Below are 17,033 nucleotides of genomic sequence, written 5' to 3'. Positions count from 1 at the left end.
AAGCGTAAACTCGTTTTTTTCACATTAGAATTTGTGAATGGATGATTTGATTTTTGTTTTCATTTTCTGTAACAAACAAATAAAACCTGGTAACAGAGTCTGGTAATCAGATCTAATGTAAGAACAACATAAAAAATCAGCTAGAGGAGTTATTTGCATGGTGCGATTTGTGGGGTTTTGTTGTTGTATTGTTTTTGTTTTGTTTTTTTTCCCCTTGAAAATAAATCCCAAACCTCAGTGGAGCTATATACTATTTTGGCAGCTGTTATAAACATTTTTACAATAAATATTCTGATTTAACTTTAGATTAGATAGCTTCGATATTTGACCACTATTTACTACGACACTAATAATTCTTAATTTTAGACAGGAATGCAAAATCATGCAAAATCAATAGGTAGTTATTGATATTTTGAATAGAATAACGAGGCACAAACCTGTAAATTCAATCGCGTTTGATCCCATTTATTTTTGATCACAGTGCATAGTATAGCCTACACATACAAACTTTTCGTAAAATAGAATATAACCATAATTTCTTAATGATTCGCAGAAAAACGATTCTCTGCCGATCCATTAGTCAATTGCGCAGTAATTCCCTTACGGTGACGGTAAACTTCTGCGTTTTCTCAGAGTACATTGTATTAATCTCATACTGTCGCTCAGAAATAGATTAATGTTGACTTTCTGCATGGCGCGTGAAACAGGATCACGAATCTCAGATTGTCTCTAAGCGCGAGCTTTAACAGTTAAATCCATTTCTGATTTTATTGTTGTTTGTAAAGTCATGTTGCAGCGTTTTGATTTTTTTTTCAAAGGCAGGGATACATAGACCAGAAGGGGGGAAATCCCTCTACAAATCGCACCTATTGTTTGAGCAAAAAACTTAAAGCTGAATAATTGAGAGTGATTGTAAGTGTGATGATCATCTGCTAAATGAGCAACAGCGACCACAATTCACACCTTCAGTCAGTGAAGCCGCTCCCACAGCCGTTCATGAGAGTTTAAATGCTGGGGAATATTCCCATCTTCCCACAGGAGAAGCAGGAGAAACTACTGACATACTATTGTAAAGATGGAGATTAAGGAAGAACCCTGCAGAATAAAAGATGAAGATACAGAGGAACAAATAGGTTGGTGTTTTCCTTCATTCTCTTTAATGACTGATGAGGAACATTAAGATGAAAACTGACATATCCTCCTGAGACTCAGGCTTTTTTCCTCTGTAAAGGACATTATATTTTAGTGAATTTCTCTGAGACTATACATGTCCTGTATAGAGCACATTCAGGGCTTTTCAAAGATACCAAATGTTTGGAGGTTTTACCATGAAACTTGCTCTCCTTTATCTTTAAAAATGACTGGAAATGGAAATATGATAATATTTTGTAATTATCATTTAAATCTGACATTTTCAAATTGTTTGTCATAAATAAACATCTCAGGTAAATCAAATCAGAATATGACTTTCTGTTGCGAAATTGATTTCATATATGTCTTCTGTAGAAGACACCAGGACTAACAGGCATGTTTATCAGGCATTTTAGGGAGACACACAAAGTCAATAAGGAAAGAATTCTTATGAAAATGTTGCCAAGTTATTACTCCCATTATTACTCCCATTATAATGTAGTAGCCTACTACTACGTTTATGGCAATTTTACACACATATTGCATGAAGTAAATAAATAGTATATCAAAATCGAAGAGAACAAAATCGTCACTTCCTGATAAACTGGCGCTAAATATCACTAAGAAGAATGAATGATGCTGCAGTAGAAGCGCTGTCATGTTATTTTACATTCAGATGCCTGGTGTTTGTGAACGCAATCGTGTGAGACGCTTTGGGAGGGAATTATACCGAACTACTTTAACGACAGACTTTGGTCAGGCTTTACAGAATGACGAAAGCATCATTTCAGATGCTGTGCAATGAGATCGGTCCGCTGGTTGTAGGGTTGCATAGGGGCGAAAAGTTTCGAGTAAATTTCCAGAAACTTTCCACGGGAACTTAACCTGGGGAATTTTGGAAATATTCCAATTTGGAAACTTAACAGGAATTTATGGGAATTTATGGGAATTAATTGGAAATTTTGGGAAATTTATATAAATTTATAATATTTATGTAAAATGTATCATATAAAAACAAATATAAACATTTTGTTTGGTCATAACATGAAATAACAGTTATTTATTTTTCACATTCAATTAACTCTAATTTAGTAAATATGTAAAATAAATATTTATAATTTTTATTGCAGCAATTGTTATGTGTTATTTATTTCAGTGTCACATGATCCTTCAGAAATCATTCTAATATGCTGATTTGATACTCAGTTATTATCATTGTTGGAAACAGTTGTGCTGCTGAATATTTTTTTGGAACCTGTAATACTATTTTCAGGATTCACTGATTAATAAAAAGTAAAAAAAAAAAAAAAAGAACAGAATTTATTCAAAATAGAAATCTTTTCTAAAAATATCACTTTAATATCACTTTTTATCAATTTCACACATCCTTGCTGAATAAAAGTATTCATTTCTTTCAAAAAAAAGAAAGAAAAAAACTAAAATTGCATTAAATATGGTTGTTTTAACCAGAATTATGCTGCAAGATGTTTTTTTCAACTACATTTAAGTATCCTGTTATAGGCTAACCTGCAATTTTGCAAATTCCCTGTTTATTCCCATTAATTCCCATATATTCCCGTTAATTCCCATATATTCCCGTTAATTCCCATGGAAAGCTTCCAGCTTTGAAAATTCCCGGAATTTTGCAACCCTAGCTGGTTGGTCCAGTTATGCCGTCTCATCTCGAAGTCACGTGTCTTTTTTGATGCGCATCAAGGAATTTATTCAGTCAAAGCATTTCCATCGTAGTTTATGCACGTTTTCGTATCGCATTAAAAAAATTATCCTACTAGTTTGAGCGCAAAAGTTTTTTATCCGCATTTTTAGAATTTATGCGCAACTTGGCGTTTCCATCTAGTGTTTTTTATGCGATATCCCAAAATGCGCATAAAAATAGGTGGATGGAATCATAGCTTGACATGGTTTGGGTGTATTTTATGTAAATTACTTAAGGTATGCGATTAATTTTTTCAGTTTACTGCGTTAAAAATATTTAATGCATTTAACGCAACATCCATTTTTTCATCATAATTTATGCTAGCGTTACATTATATGGTCGCGCTCTTATTCACGCAAATGCTTTTAAACCATTCAAGCTCCACAAGACAAACGAGGACACGCTGTCTGAACAAACAATTGTGTTTGATAACTTTAATCAATTTCTTTGTTACACAGGTAGGAAATCCACAGGTAAATATGATTTATTATAATAGGTTTATGTGAAGATTATTTTTAGTTCACTTAAAGGGTACATAACACACACGGTTTCTGTCAATCTCATGTTAATCTTGAGTACCTATAGAGTAGTATTGCATCCTTCATATCTCCATAGAGTCTTTAGTTTTATCATATATATAAAAGACAGATACGCTGTACCGAGTCTTTCCGAAAACAGCTAAGCTCCTGGAGGCGTGCCATGGGCGAAGCTAAAGAGTCACGAGCGTGCGCAGCTTTTGCATAGCGATCGTCTGCAAGCTATCGATGGTCAGCTAAACAAATGTATTTAAACACACACAATACACCATCGCATTATCCCTGGACATTTGATGCAGTTTTACTCACCATCTGCGGTTCCGACTCATGACCGGGATCATTATCGCTGTGACCGCTCGATCTTTCCGTTCGAACGATCTGTAAATCCAGCGTCGAACTGGGCCTTGTTTATAAAATCATAAGCACCCATCCTGAGGACTCAAGCAGCCACGGAAAAACACAAGATATTCTTCATTCATTTTAACCAATAAAAAATTGATTGCAACTTTCAGACACGACTTTATCCTTATTTTGATAGTTAATTTAAGGCGGTTTCTATGGTTATTTTAATGACAAATGTCGAGAGCGCATCAATGTAATGCATGAACACAAATCTCTCAGCTCCACTTAACGCTGGGTTCTCTGGGAAGCAAGGTCATCTTTCCCTTACAACCAAAAACACACTTCTTTGGTGACATTGTTGATTTCGTGGTATAAAAACAAAGTGATAAATCTTTCTTGAGCAAGTCCTGTGCAGCGCTGGGGACGACTTCCATAACCCGAATGAAGCACGTTGATGCTCTTGCTCTTGCTCTGGTTGATGTGTGCGCTCGCTCTTCCCGGAGAAGTGCCCATACAAGGAATTCCGCCCTTTATTATGTAATACAGGGCTATACTCAAAAAAAATTACAAAACTTGTATGAACTCTGAAGGAGTGTATTTGGCACAGAAATACTCCGTCATACGTCCAACTCGTTTTTTGAAACTGAGGTTTTTTTTACCATGTTCAGCATGAGAATCCAACTCTTTAACAGTGTAAACAAGTCAGAATGCATGAAATAACATGTGCGATAAATTAGTTAATTTTTTTTTAATCGAATGACAGCACTAATATAAATATGAATAGTGTGTGCAGTTATTAGTGAATAAGACCCATTGTGTTTGCCTATATGTCTTATGTCATTTTAGAGTCTTGGTGTCCTCTACAGCAGACCTAGCATAAAGTATCTTTTTTCAAAACAAAACATATATATATATATATCCAATTATCCATTTCTTATGTTTCAAGCAATGTAATGACATTAAAAAAAAAAAAAAAAAAAGATTCACACACAAAAAAAGTAGTTCTCGGGAGGATAAAACAATTAAACTAGATACTAGTAGACTCAGTAGTAAATTAAATTTGTGTTAAATTAAAAATTAACTTTATGTTCCCATTTGACCCTCTTTAATTGAATTTTGGCAATTTAATATGTTGATTTTAGACCCGTTGGAAGTGAATAAAGACGAACCTCATAATTTCACAAATGAAGATGGAAAACTGACATATAAAGATGAAGACAAACAACATCTGCTTCAAAAAACTCATTTAAAAAATGAAGATGGAAATGCAGTCGTTTCAAACACTGAAGAGAATTTCACACAAAAACAAGCTGGAAAATCTGGAGAATCTTTCACCAGCTCTGAGTGTGGAATAAGTTACATACATAAATCAGACCTTAAGAGACACATGAGAATACACATTGGAAAAAAACCGTTCACATGCACTCAATGTGGAAAGAGTTTCTCATATAAATCAAACCTTAAGACACACATGAGAGTTCACACTGGAGAAAAACTGTTCACATGCACTCAGTGTGGGAAGAGTTTTGGTTACAAAAACGTTCTCAACAATCATCTGCGCACTCACTCTGGAGTGAGATCATTCAGCTGTGATCAGTGTGATAAAACATTTGTCTTGGCATCTGGCTTAGAAGCACACCTTAAAGTTCATGCTGGTGTGAAGCCTCACTTTTGTTCATTTTGTGGGAAGGGTTTTTCAAAGCTGCACATTTTAAAACAGCATGAGCGTGTTCATACTGGTGAGAGACCTCACGTGTGCTCTGACTGTGGGAAGAGCTACATTACATCCAGTACCTTAAAAAAACACCAGAGAATTCATACTGGAGAGAAACCGTACAAGTGCTCACACTGTGGGAAGAGATTCACTTTCTCACAGTCCTTAAAAAATCATGGGAGAGTTCACACTGGAGAAAAACCGTACAAGTGCTCACACTGTGGGAAGAGATTCATTCAGTCAGGAACCTTGAAAAATCATAAAAAAATTCATATTGGAGAGAAACCTTACCAGTGCTCACACTGTGGAAAGAGATTTGCTTACTCAAAATCCTTGAAAGATCATGAGAGAGTTCATACTGGAGAGAAGCCGCACCAGTGCTCTTCATGTGGGAAGAGTTTCACCCAAGCGTCTCATCTACAAACTCATGTCCGAAGTTGCCTCAATGTCCATCACTGACAAAAAATACGCTTACAAAAAAATAATTTGACATTCAGATTAAGCAAAAGCTGGATAATTTACTAAAATTAGTAATGAAGTTTGATTGTTTGACAAGAGGTTATTGACAAAATAATAGTTTAGAAAACTAGTGTAGCCATAAAACGACTTGTGAAGGGATGTTTTGTTTCTTTGTTATTTTCATTAATTGTGCATATGATGCATTTGTTGCAACAGTCTATTAAATCATAATACATATTCCAAACAACTTGTTTAGACGTGATGCATTAAGATATTAAAGACTTTTTTGCATTGAAAAAAAAAGATTCTATTAAAATCGCAGACAAACAGCAAATGTTTAACAGCTTTAATAGTCATTTTATTGCACCTGGGCCTACATTCCAAATAAATAATTATACTAATTTAAATTCAGAATTTCTGGGTGCAGAACACCGTTTATGGACTAGAGTTAAGGCCCTGATATACTTCAACTTGTGACCTGTTCAGTCACTACATGTGAGTATATGTATATAACAAATATAAAGCTAATTTGACATTAAAATATACCTTTGTCTGTTACCAATGTGCATGTGCTGATTTCACTCCATAGAATTCACATATGATTAGTACAAACAAAATCTAATAGCATTGGTCTATTATAAGCCTGTATGGCATGATTTTTTTTTACCCTAGAGCTATAAAAAAAATAATATTAATAAAAAGACTGCACACAATGTTTCTGATCTGAGTTGGTTTTCAACTAGGTGTTTGTTACAGCATACTGAACCATTACTTTAAAATCATTTGTAGAATGCACTTTTCATACATCTTTAAAAAATTTCAGATAACATCACAAGGTTTTCTCCATTTGTTTATTTACTAATAGAATGCATACCAGTGCAATGCTGAGTGTAAATGTGTTTAAATAGTAAATAGTAGTAGTATATAGTAGTTATAGTTGTTCTTTACTTTTACCCATTTCCCTCTCATTTCCTTTAAGGAAACAGATATGTCAAGTAACAAATTTATCAAATAATATCTCAGTAGTCAGTACCAGTTTGTTACTTTATTTTAATAAACTTTTTTTATTAAAAAAGTTTATTAAAGGTATACAAAAAAGGTATTTTGTATACCTTTTTATATTTTATGTGGTGTCATGATTTACCCTTGATAAAAAACAAGGTTTATTATCATGTTCTTTTGGTATTACATTTATTGCACATCTTAAATTTGCTTTTTGTTATGTGGTGTATTGACTTACACTTGATAAAAACAAAGGTTTATTATTATATGCTCTTTTGGTATTTCATTCATGGCACAACTTACATTTGCTTATTGAAAGATCAACAACAGCAGCAGCAGTACGGCGGCGTAACAACATATTTATTTACAAGCAAAAAATACAGAAAAAAGATCAGGAACAGGATGGCAGGCAAGGAGTCGAGGTGAGTCTGTGTAATCGTGTGACCAGACCAGACAAAGTGGTGGAGTGAAAAGCGAGTTTGAAAAGGGTGTCTTGATTAGGGCGTGCAGGTGATTACAACTGCGCTGACTGAATGAGTGGCTGGATGGATGTGGTGACTGACTGTATTTCACACCAAACACTGACCTAGCTGCTTTGGACATTAAGTTTGGGCTTTTAGAGAGGAGCAAATGTGCACCGCTGTGAAGGAAAGAAATGCACTAAAATATAATCTTAGCCCTAGTTTCTTGCTGTCATTGCTGCAGGGTTGCTGTCGTTGTAATGTCTCCACTCTCCGCAAAGACATTGCAATATTACTGTGCTTTTCAGACACCTTGTAGAACTGCCAGACAGGTGAATGTAGAGAAGCAATTTTAGCTGCACATAGAAAGAAAAGAAAAAAAATTGAGTTTTGCATAATCTGATCAGCTCTTTTTGAGTGATTTATAATCAAGTTATTAATCAACATTTATCTTTCTAAATACTAAATTATTTGAATGACTTATCCAACATAATTTAAAGCATTTATTTTCCTTTTCATCTTCAAACACTAGTAAATAATTTTAAATGTTGTCTGTACCTCTCACTGAGAGAAAAGTACAACTTATCAGTATGTTTTGGGAATATTTCCTTTTATAGATAAAGCTCGGGCCAACTTCAACCTTGAAGAAGCTGTGAATCGTGTATCTTTGTATGTGCACTAGTGTTGTGTGTGCAGGTCCTGTTCTAGTACTGATGACAACTGGCACTCTGCTTGAGACCTGCAGACGCCTTGTCATGATCTAGAAGGACATCTTGTACCTGAATCCAGGGTCCAAGCATCAGAAGCGTGATGGATGGAGATACGCTTCTGACTATCTGTCCATGTGTGGAAAATTACTAATTTTGTTTATTTTTCTTAGCCAATCAGAATCGTTTAACCTAAGTAATGATGTAGTTAGTAGACTTTGTTAGAGTATAATTGTTGTAGAAATGTGAATGTACGCTGAGCGGCCTACGAACTCCTTGTGAGACTTGAAGCTGGCTTCTGCTCATGAAACTGCAAACTATTCTTCAGTAAAATTTTCTTCAATTTATTTTTTTAAACTCTGACTCCGGGTCTTTATTCATCATATCTGGTCTTTTGGGTCTTTAACTGTAAAATTCCCCTACAGTTAAATCAGATTTAATCGAGGTTGTTAAGGGAGTCCCCCAAGGATCTGTGCTGGGGCCATTTTAATTAACTTTATACATCAATTGTCTTGATTCCAATATTGTTAATGCAAGGTTTCATTTGTACGCAAACGATAAAGTTATTCACTGTTCGGCACTGTACCTTTGACATAATTCAAGAAAGGCTTTGTGTTGGTTTTAAATGTTGAACAAAGAAAGTCTGTTATTTTTTTTCAAGTTCATCAGATAACTCCATCACTCTTCTGACTTCAAGGGAATTTGATCGCATTAGTGTCAAAGTACTAATACCTAGGTATTATAATTGATAATATATTACATTTTGGTTTTCGCTTTAATCATTTGAAACAAAAATTAAAGAGAAAATAAAAAAGAAGTCTTATTTCTCATTTATTGTAATGAGGAAACTTGTGTCTGCTACCTTACCGGTTCTTGACACTGGGGATGTAGTGAATCAGCATGCTTTTACCTTCTTGCCTCTCTGGATGCTCAGTATCATGGTGTTTTAAGATTTATTTCAACACATCACTGTGCATTGTGTAAAAGAGTTGCTTGGTCTTCGTTAACCATGTGAAGAACAATGCACTGGTATTTATTAAAGGAACACTCTACTTTTTTTGAAAATAGGCTCATTTTCACCATGGCTGCAGCAGGCGCAATCATATTACGCAGCGTCTCTCACAAACCATGGTTGCAAGGCACGCTCCCTGTGCAAGCAGGGGGTCACAGGCGCTGCGTAATATCATTGCGCCTGCTGCACCCAAAGTTCCTTGATCATTACGCCGGAATGAGAGTATAGTTCCTAGCCATATCGGCCTAGAAAATCGCAACTTTTCATTTTCCTTCGGTCTTAGTACACGATGTAACTACAGAAGAGTCAAGTTTTATATAGGAAAAATATTGAAACTCTTTGGTCATTTTTGAGCGAGATGCTAACGGTCTAATCAGATTCAATGAACTATGCTAAGCTATGCTAAAAGTGGTACCGCCAGACCCAGAGATCGGCTGAATGGATTCGAAAACGGTAAAACTCAACTGTTTAACTTTATGGGAGTTGGAAAATGAGCCTATTTTCAAAAAAAGTTCCTTTAATATATAAAGCTGTACTGGGTCACTTACAGTCATATGATATCTCTGTCTATTTATCCAACAGAAATCAGCTGGTAATTGTTTATTACATCTCAAACCTGTTATAATATCTGTGCGCCTCCTGTCAGAACTGAGCTTGGTGAAACTGCCCTTAAATATGCCGCAAACTTGGACTGGAATTTTCTTCAAAATAAACTGAGGCTACACAATTTGTTGTCTTGTCATTTTAAACTTGTAATACATAATTTAGAGAATTAATGTTTTTTTAATGGTTGTATGTTTTTCTTTTCTTTTCTTTTTTAATTATATGTTGCTACTAGGTGTATATGTAGCCAGATGTTTTTCTATGTATATGTAAAGTGGTGATTCATCTTATAAAATGGACTCTGACAAACACAAATATAAACTAATAATTTACCATATATTTTGGCCAGATAAAATTGTTTTTTTTCATATGGGGTTGAAGGAGTACAGAAGGTAAATACAAATGCAAACTCCAGCAGATATTGAAGTTTTAATCTTTATTTCAAAGCAAACATATTTGGGGAGATAAATAGTGTTTGTATAATCCCAAACATCAAGATCTTATCTTGGTTGTCTTGTCTATTCTAATCTATGAAGGTTTAATAGCGATTGTTTTCCGCCAGTAGAGGGCGCTCGTGCAACCGAAGCAATGACACACGAGTCCTGGAGAAGAAGAGCGAGGGAAGGGAACATAAACATATGAAGTGAAACACAGCCGTTCATTCTATTATATTTCTGCTGTTTTTCAGACTGTGAGTACATTCGTCGTATCATTTATGAGGAGAAATCTAAATCCAAACGACATTTTAGTGAATCAAAATAAACCGTTGTACATTAGTGACACGTAAACTCGTTACTGACTGGTTTTCCACATTAGAATTTGTGAATATTATGATTTGAATTGTTTTCATTTTCTACAATAAACAAGTAAACCCTTAAACAGAGTTTTAATGCATGTAAATCATATCCAATGTAAGTCGAGAACAACATAAAAATCAGCTAGAGGAGTTGAATTGTTTCTAAATAGTTGTTTGAGCAAAACACTTAAAGCTGAATAATTGAGAGTGATTGTAAGTGTGATGATCATCTGCTAAATGATCAACAGTGACCACAATTCACACCTTCAGTCAGTGAAGCCGCTCACACAGCCGTTCATGAGAGTTTAGATGTTGGGGAATATTCCCATCTTCCCACAGGAGAAGAAGAAGAAAGCAGGAGGAATTACTCCAGGAGAAACTACTGACATACTATTGTAAAGATGGAGTTTAAAGAAGAACCCTGCAGAATAAAAGATGAAGATACAGAGGAACTAATAGGTTGGTGTTTTCCTTCATTCTCTTTACTGAGGAACATTAAGATGAAAACTGACATATCCTCCTGAAACCCAAGCATAGACTTTTTTTCCTCTGTAGAGGACATTATATTTTAGTGAATTTCTCTGAGAGCATACATGTCTCAGTTTTGTAAAGACATTGACTGAATGATCAGATTTAGCACTCTGGAAATAGATTTAAATGATAATTACAAAATATTATCATTTAAATCTGACTAATTTTCAAATTGTCATAAATAAACATCTCAGGAAAACGTTATGGGGTTTCAAATCTGAATATGATTTTCTGTTATGAATAAGGGCATTGATTTCATACATGTCTTCTGTAGAAGACACTAGGACTTACAGCATGTTTATCAGGCATTTTGGGGAGACACATGTTCATAGGGAAAGAATTCTTATGTCATTTATTACACATCTTATTTTGTGTGACATGTTGCCTCAAGAACACATTAATACGCAAATTAGATACATTATATAGAATTTGACCATCCATATCTACTACATTTATGGCAATTTTACACACATATTGCACAGAGTAAATACGTAGTATATCAAATCATTCTGTTATATCTTTCATAACAGTTAAGAATCATCTTTATACAAATGTAGCAAATTGGCTCAAAAGGGAAATGTAAATAATTAACTTATATTACTAATATTTGGATCAGTTAATTGAATTAACTTTGTGTAGCTGAATTAATATTACAATCAGTTAATCTGTTTGCCAAGGTGAAAAAAAAAAATTAACGTCCATAATGTACTTAAAGTGCTCTATTTTCATGCACTAATTTTTTACTTAACATACTAAAAAATCTTTTTTAGTATTTCTTAAGATAATCTTAAGAATATCTAAGTGTACTCAACTGTGCTATTTTGAGACACCATGAATATAAACTAAAATATGCTTTTAATATAATATCTCTGTATTTAAAACATTTTTTTAATACAGAGATAGTGTGTGAAAAGCACATTTTAGTTCATATTCATGTTTCATATTCATGATGTCTCAAAATAGCACATAATGGGTTTATGTGAATATTGTTTTAAGTGCATTTACATTAAAGGCTGTAAGTTGTAACGATTAGTTACAGATTGACTAGTATATGCAATAGTGTATGCAATTTTTAATGAATGAGACCCATTGTGTTTGCCTATATATGTCATTTTATTTTCTTAATAACTGAGTCCTGGTGTTTACAGAGGACATAGCATAATATATATATATATATATATATATATATATATATATATATATATTAAATCCTTTTGTTTCTTATGTTTCAAACAATGTAATAACATAAAATAAATACATTTTACAAAAAAAATGGTTCTCAGGAGGATATAACAATACACATAAATTTTGCTAAATTAAAAATGAACTTTATTTCTTTATGTTCCCATTTGTCTTTCTTTAATTGAATTTTGGCAATTTAATATGTTGATTTTAGACCCGATGGAAGTGAATGAAGACAAACCTCATAATTTCACAAATGAAGATGGAAAACTTACATATAAAAATGAAGAAAAACAACATCTGTTTCAAAACACTCATTTCAAAAATGAAGATGGAAATGTTTCAAAGACGGAAGAGAACTTCACACAAAAACAAGCTGGAAAATCTGGAGTCAAAGGATCTTTCACCTGCTCTGAGTGTGGAAAGAGTTTCACACAGAAATCAAACCTGAAGAGACACATGAGAATTCACACTGAAGAAAGGCCGTTCACATGCTCTCAGTGTGGAAAAAGTTTCTTACATAAAAGACATCTAAATGACCACATGACAATTCACACTGGAGAAAAACCGTTCACATGCTCTGAGTGTGGAAAGAGTTTCATTCAGAAAGAAAACCTAAATGAGCACATGAGAATTCACACTGGAGAAAATCTGTTTACATGCACTCAGTGTGGAAAGAGTTTTATTAAGAAAGGAGCCTTAAAAGAACACATGAGGATTCACACTGGAGAAAAACCGTTCATATGCTCTCAGTGTGGAAAGAGTTTCACTTACAAAAGCGCTCTCACCTCTCATCTGCGCTCTCACTCTGGAGTGAGATCATTCAGTTGTGATCAGTGTGATAAAACATTCATTGCGGCATCAAGCTTAAAAATACATCTTAAAATTCATACTGGTGTGAAGCCTCACTTTTGTACTTTTTGTGGGAAGGGTTTTTCAGTACGGCACACATTAAAACTGCACGAGCGTGTTCATACTGGTGTGAGACCTCATGTGTGCTCTGATTGTGGGAAGACCTACACTACATTGGGTGCCTTAAAAATACACCAGAGAGTTCATACTGGAGAGAAACCGTACAAGTGCTCACACTGTGGAAAGAGTTTCGCTCGGGCAGATTACTTGAAACACCATGAGAGAATTCATACTGGAGAGAAACTGTACCAGTGCTTACACTGTGGAAAGAGATTCACTTACTCAAAATCCTTGAAAGATCATATGAGAGTTCATACTGGAGAGAAGCCGCACCAGTGCTCTTCATGTGGGAAGAGTTTCACCCAAACATCTAGTCTACACACTCATAAGAAAAAATGTTGTCTGAAGTTGCCTCAATGAGCAAAGTTCAGATCCATCACTGGCAAAAAAAAAATAAATAAATAAATATATATGTGTGCTTACAAGTAAATAATTTGAGATTCAGATTAAGCAAAAGCTGGATAATTTGCTAAAATTAGTAATGAAGTTTGATTGTTTGACAAGAGGAACCTTTGGGGAAGGTCAAAATAATAGTTTAGAAAACTATAAAACGACTTGTGAAGGGATGTTTTGTTTCTTTTAATTATTTTCATTAATTGTGCATATGATGCATTTGTATAAAAGTGGCAACGATAGTCTATTAAATCATAATACATATTTTAAAAACAACTTGTTTTTGCTGTTTAGACGTAAAGATATTGAAGACTTTTTTTTTCATTGAAATTAAATTTGATTAAAGATTAAGATTAAAATCGCAGACAAACAGCAAATGTTTAACAGCTTTAATAGTCATTTTATTGCATCTGGGCCTACATTCCAAATAAATAACTAAAATTTAAATTCAAAATTTCTGGGTGCAGAACGCCATCTATGGACTAGAGAGTTAGCTTTTGAACAAATTATCTCTTCTGATATCTGCTCTGCTCTAAAAGATGTAAATGTGAATAAATCTTCAGGTCCTGACCATATTGCTCCTCTGTTCTTAAAAACAACATCTGATATTATTTCACCTCCGTTGACATATTTGTTTAATCTCTCTTTTAACCCAAAAATGACAATTCTGTCATTATTTACTTCATTTACAATGTTATATCTAAAGTATGATTATGACAATGAGCGGGTCCTGACACATGTTGTCTAACTCCAGTAGATTATAGAGCAGGGGTGTCCAAACTCAGTCCTGGAGGATCACTGTCATGCAGAATTTAGCTCCAACCCCAATTAAACACACCTGAATTAGCTAATAAACTAATTAGGCGTACTAGAAACTTATAGGCAGGTGTGTTGAGGCAAGTTGGAGCTAAACCTAGCAGGACAGATTCTGGAGTCCCCTGGTGTAGAATGTCTGTAAATGCCAATCCCAATGCGTCTTTTTCATCATCCGCATGGATATTAAAATCACCAACAATTAGGACTTTATCTGCAGACTTGATAAAGTCTGTATGGTGGCCTGTATACAGGATGTCAAACAGGATTTATCACTTACACTAGATAGTGTTACATAAAGCGCCATCACTTCGAAGGAATTATATTTGAAACTAGACATTTGAGTAATACTGAAGTTATTACTATAAATTACTGGAGCATGATGGATTTGTGGACACATCAGTGTTTTTGGATTTGTGGAGTAAAAGTTATAGTTTTTTATTGTAAAAGAGTAAAAAGATATTAAAACCTTGGGGTAATAGGAGCGACCCAGAATTGGCACAGAAGGCCCCAAGTGGCATGTTGTTATTATTTATAAATGTAATACTTACTGTAATTAACTGTGTTGTTATTTTATATTTCCGTGAATTAGATGAACGTTTCAGATATCTTTGCCTTCATTAAAACCTGTAGGTTGATTTAGGGAAATTATTTAGCATTCATTGCTATTATGACATATCTTCAATTAAAATATGGGTTAGTAAAAACTGCCACTTGTCATTGAAGTGACTATTGGAGCAAACATTTGCATCTAATTAATTGAACCTGCCTACTCTGCCTATACGGTATAATAGATATAAAAGTTTCCCTATTCTATAAAATTTTGAATTCCTGAAAACTAAATTTGCCGGACAATTTCTATTTACAATTTCCCAATTTCAGTAGGAATGCTTTTGTTTATGTTGGGGAGTAAATATAGTAATTATCTCCATGCTGTAATTTATTTTTGTTTTAAATTAATTTGTTTTAAATTAATTTTGGCTGTTAAGTGGTGATGCTCTATTATTAATGTCATTCATTGCATCTTTAGCCACTTGCATTGTGTAGAATTTATGTTACATCAAGAGAAAAAACATGTTCTTATTGATTTAAGTAATGAACACATTTACTTGTGTGCACATGTAATCAAAGCTAATATAAGGTAAACCCACATGTTTGTGCGGGGATGTGTGTGCGTATCTCTCTCTTTTTTCTATCCCTCTCTCTCCCAGGTGGTTAAATGAACATGTTCCTAGACATTCCCCAGGATTCGCGGACTGGAGAGGAATACACCGTTGATGCTGTAGAGAAGAGAGATGTTGTTGGCGTGTTGTATTGTGAGTTACAGTGGTGTAGTTTTCTTATGATTTGTGATCTGTAAACTGTATATTCTTTAATTCACTAACTTTGTAAAGTGACCTCATTTTGACTTTGTGTTCCACCCGTTGTATTTTTCATTTCGTCTCTTTATTGTGGTATTTGTGTTGCCCTTTTTTTTGTAAATATTGTATAAACATAATTTTACATTTATTACTGAAACGGTACGGATTGGGTGCCTTTTTCTTTTATTTATTTATGTTTTCTCCTGTGTTTGGTATAGCCAGGGAGTTAGGTAAGACCCATAGATAAGACTTATAGGGTTTATTTAGTTGTAAGCGGGTTTAGTCAGTGGCTGTTTATTTATTTATTTATTTATTTATTTATTGTTTTGGCCTAGCCCAACCCTGAAGATTTTGCTTCATTTTTGTTTTTGGTGAAACTGAAAGAAAAATAAAAATTGGTTAATGTTAAAATGGGTTTCCAGAACATTTTATTTATGTTGCTTCCCTAAATCTTCAAATATCTTTATAATGAATGTAATGAACTTTAAAATAAAGTCAAGATTTATATTAAAATCATCATCAGTAACACAACAGTTGAAGGAGTCCAGAAGGTAATACAGTTGCAGCTGTCACATATGAAATGTTATTTTTTTAATCAATACTTAATTATTCAGAATTAAACATGTTTGGGGAGAAACATTTTTTTAATGTCAATCAAGATAACAGCTTGTCGAGGTTTTGCATCTAATTTATGAGGGTTAAATAGTTTAATATGGCCCCAGTAGAGGGCGCTCGTGCAACCGAAGCAAAGACATCCGAGTCTAGGAGAAGAAGGGAACATAAACGTGTAGTGGGCTTTGTTCGTTCATTCTGCTCTAAATCTGCTGTTTTTCAGACTGTGAGTACATTAAATTGATCATTTATAAGGAGAAATCTGAATCCAAATGACTAAACGAGTCAGTTAATTTAGTGAATCGCTCAGAAATGAATCGAAATGACTAATGACTGACTAATGATTAGAATAAACACTTCAGTTTCCTCTGAAGGCATCATTTAGGTAGTTTGGTAAGCAGGGAGTGTGTGTGTGTGTGTGTATGTGAGAATCTTTTTGGTGCGCCAAAGAAAAACAATATAAGGAATTATTTAGTGATGGCTGATTTCAAAACACTGATTCAGGAAGCTTCGGAGCGTTATGAATCAGCGTGTCGAATCCGCAGTTCGGAGCGCCAAAGTCACGTGATTTCAGCAGTTTGGCGGTTTGACACGCGATCCGAATCATGATTCGATACGCTGATTCATAACGCTCCGAAGCTTCATGAAGCAGTGTTTTGAAATCGGCCATCACTAAATAAGTCATTATT

General features: G+C 34.2%; 3 protein-coding genes across 7 annotated transcripts in view; all 3 read left to right on the top strand.

Moving 5' to 3' along the window:
* LOC127503435 (gastrula zinc finger protein XlCGF8.2DB-like) overlaps positions 1–17,033 on the top strand; it is a 55,022-nt gene that overhangs the window by 161 nt on the left and 37,828 nt on the right. The window contains exons 2-3 of one of the 3 annotated variants that reach the window (XM_051877240.1): positions 1,039–1,133; positions 4,869–6,285. In XM_051877240.1, the coding sequence (XP_051733200.1) occupies positions 1,076–1,133; positions 4,869–5,899 (1,089 nt within the window). In that variant the 5' untranslated portion in view covers positions 1,039–1,075 and the 3' untranslated portion in view covers positions 5,900–6,285. Of the gene's footprint in view, positions 1–1,038; positions 1,134–4,868; positions 6,286–17,033 lie in introns of those variants that run through there. The other 2 variants (XM_051877241.1, XM_051877238.1) reach the window with 2 other exon arrangements.
* LOC127503448 (gastrula zinc finger protein XlCGF7.1-like) overlaps positions 1,047–17,033 on the top strand; it is a 71,036-nt gene continuing 55,049 nt past the window's right edge. Inside the window, exon 1 of the mRNA XM_051877282.1 lies at positions 1,047–1,133. The gene's annotated coding sequence lies outside the window, so the exon portion shown is untranslated. The remainder of the gene's footprint in view (positions 1,134–17,033) is intronic.
* The window catches only part of LOC127503431 (oocyte zinc finger protein XlCOF26-like), a 138,734-nt gene continuing 131,952 nt past the window's right edge, over positions 10,252–17,033 (top strand). Inside the window, exons 1-3 of one of the 3 annotated variants that reach the window (XM_051877190.1) lie at positions 10,252–10,375; positions 10,820–10,939; positions 12,408–16,143. In XM_051877190.1, the coding sequence (XP_051733150.1) occupies positions 10,882–10,939; positions 12,408–13,525 (1,176 nt within the window). In that variant the 5' untranslated portion in view covers positions 10,252–10,375; positions 10,820–10,881 and the 3' untranslated portion in view covers positions 13,526–16,143. Of the gene's footprint in view, positions 10,376–10,728; positions 10,940–12,407; positions 16,144–17,033 lie in introns of those variants that run through there. The other 2 variants (XM_051877191.1, XM_051877187.1) reach the window with 2 other exon arrangements.

This window comes from Ctenopharyngodon idella, chromosome 21 (genome assembly GCF_019924925.1).
Source record: "Ctenopharyngodon idella isolate HZGC_01 chromosome 21, HZGC01, whole genome shotgun sequence".
NCBI lineage: Eukaryota > Metazoa > Chordata > Actinopteri > Cypriniformes > Xenocyprididae > Ctenopharyngodon > Ctenopharyngodon idella.
Note: the sequence above shows the minus strand (reverse complement) of the source record. Positions and strands in the feature narration are given on the sequence as shown.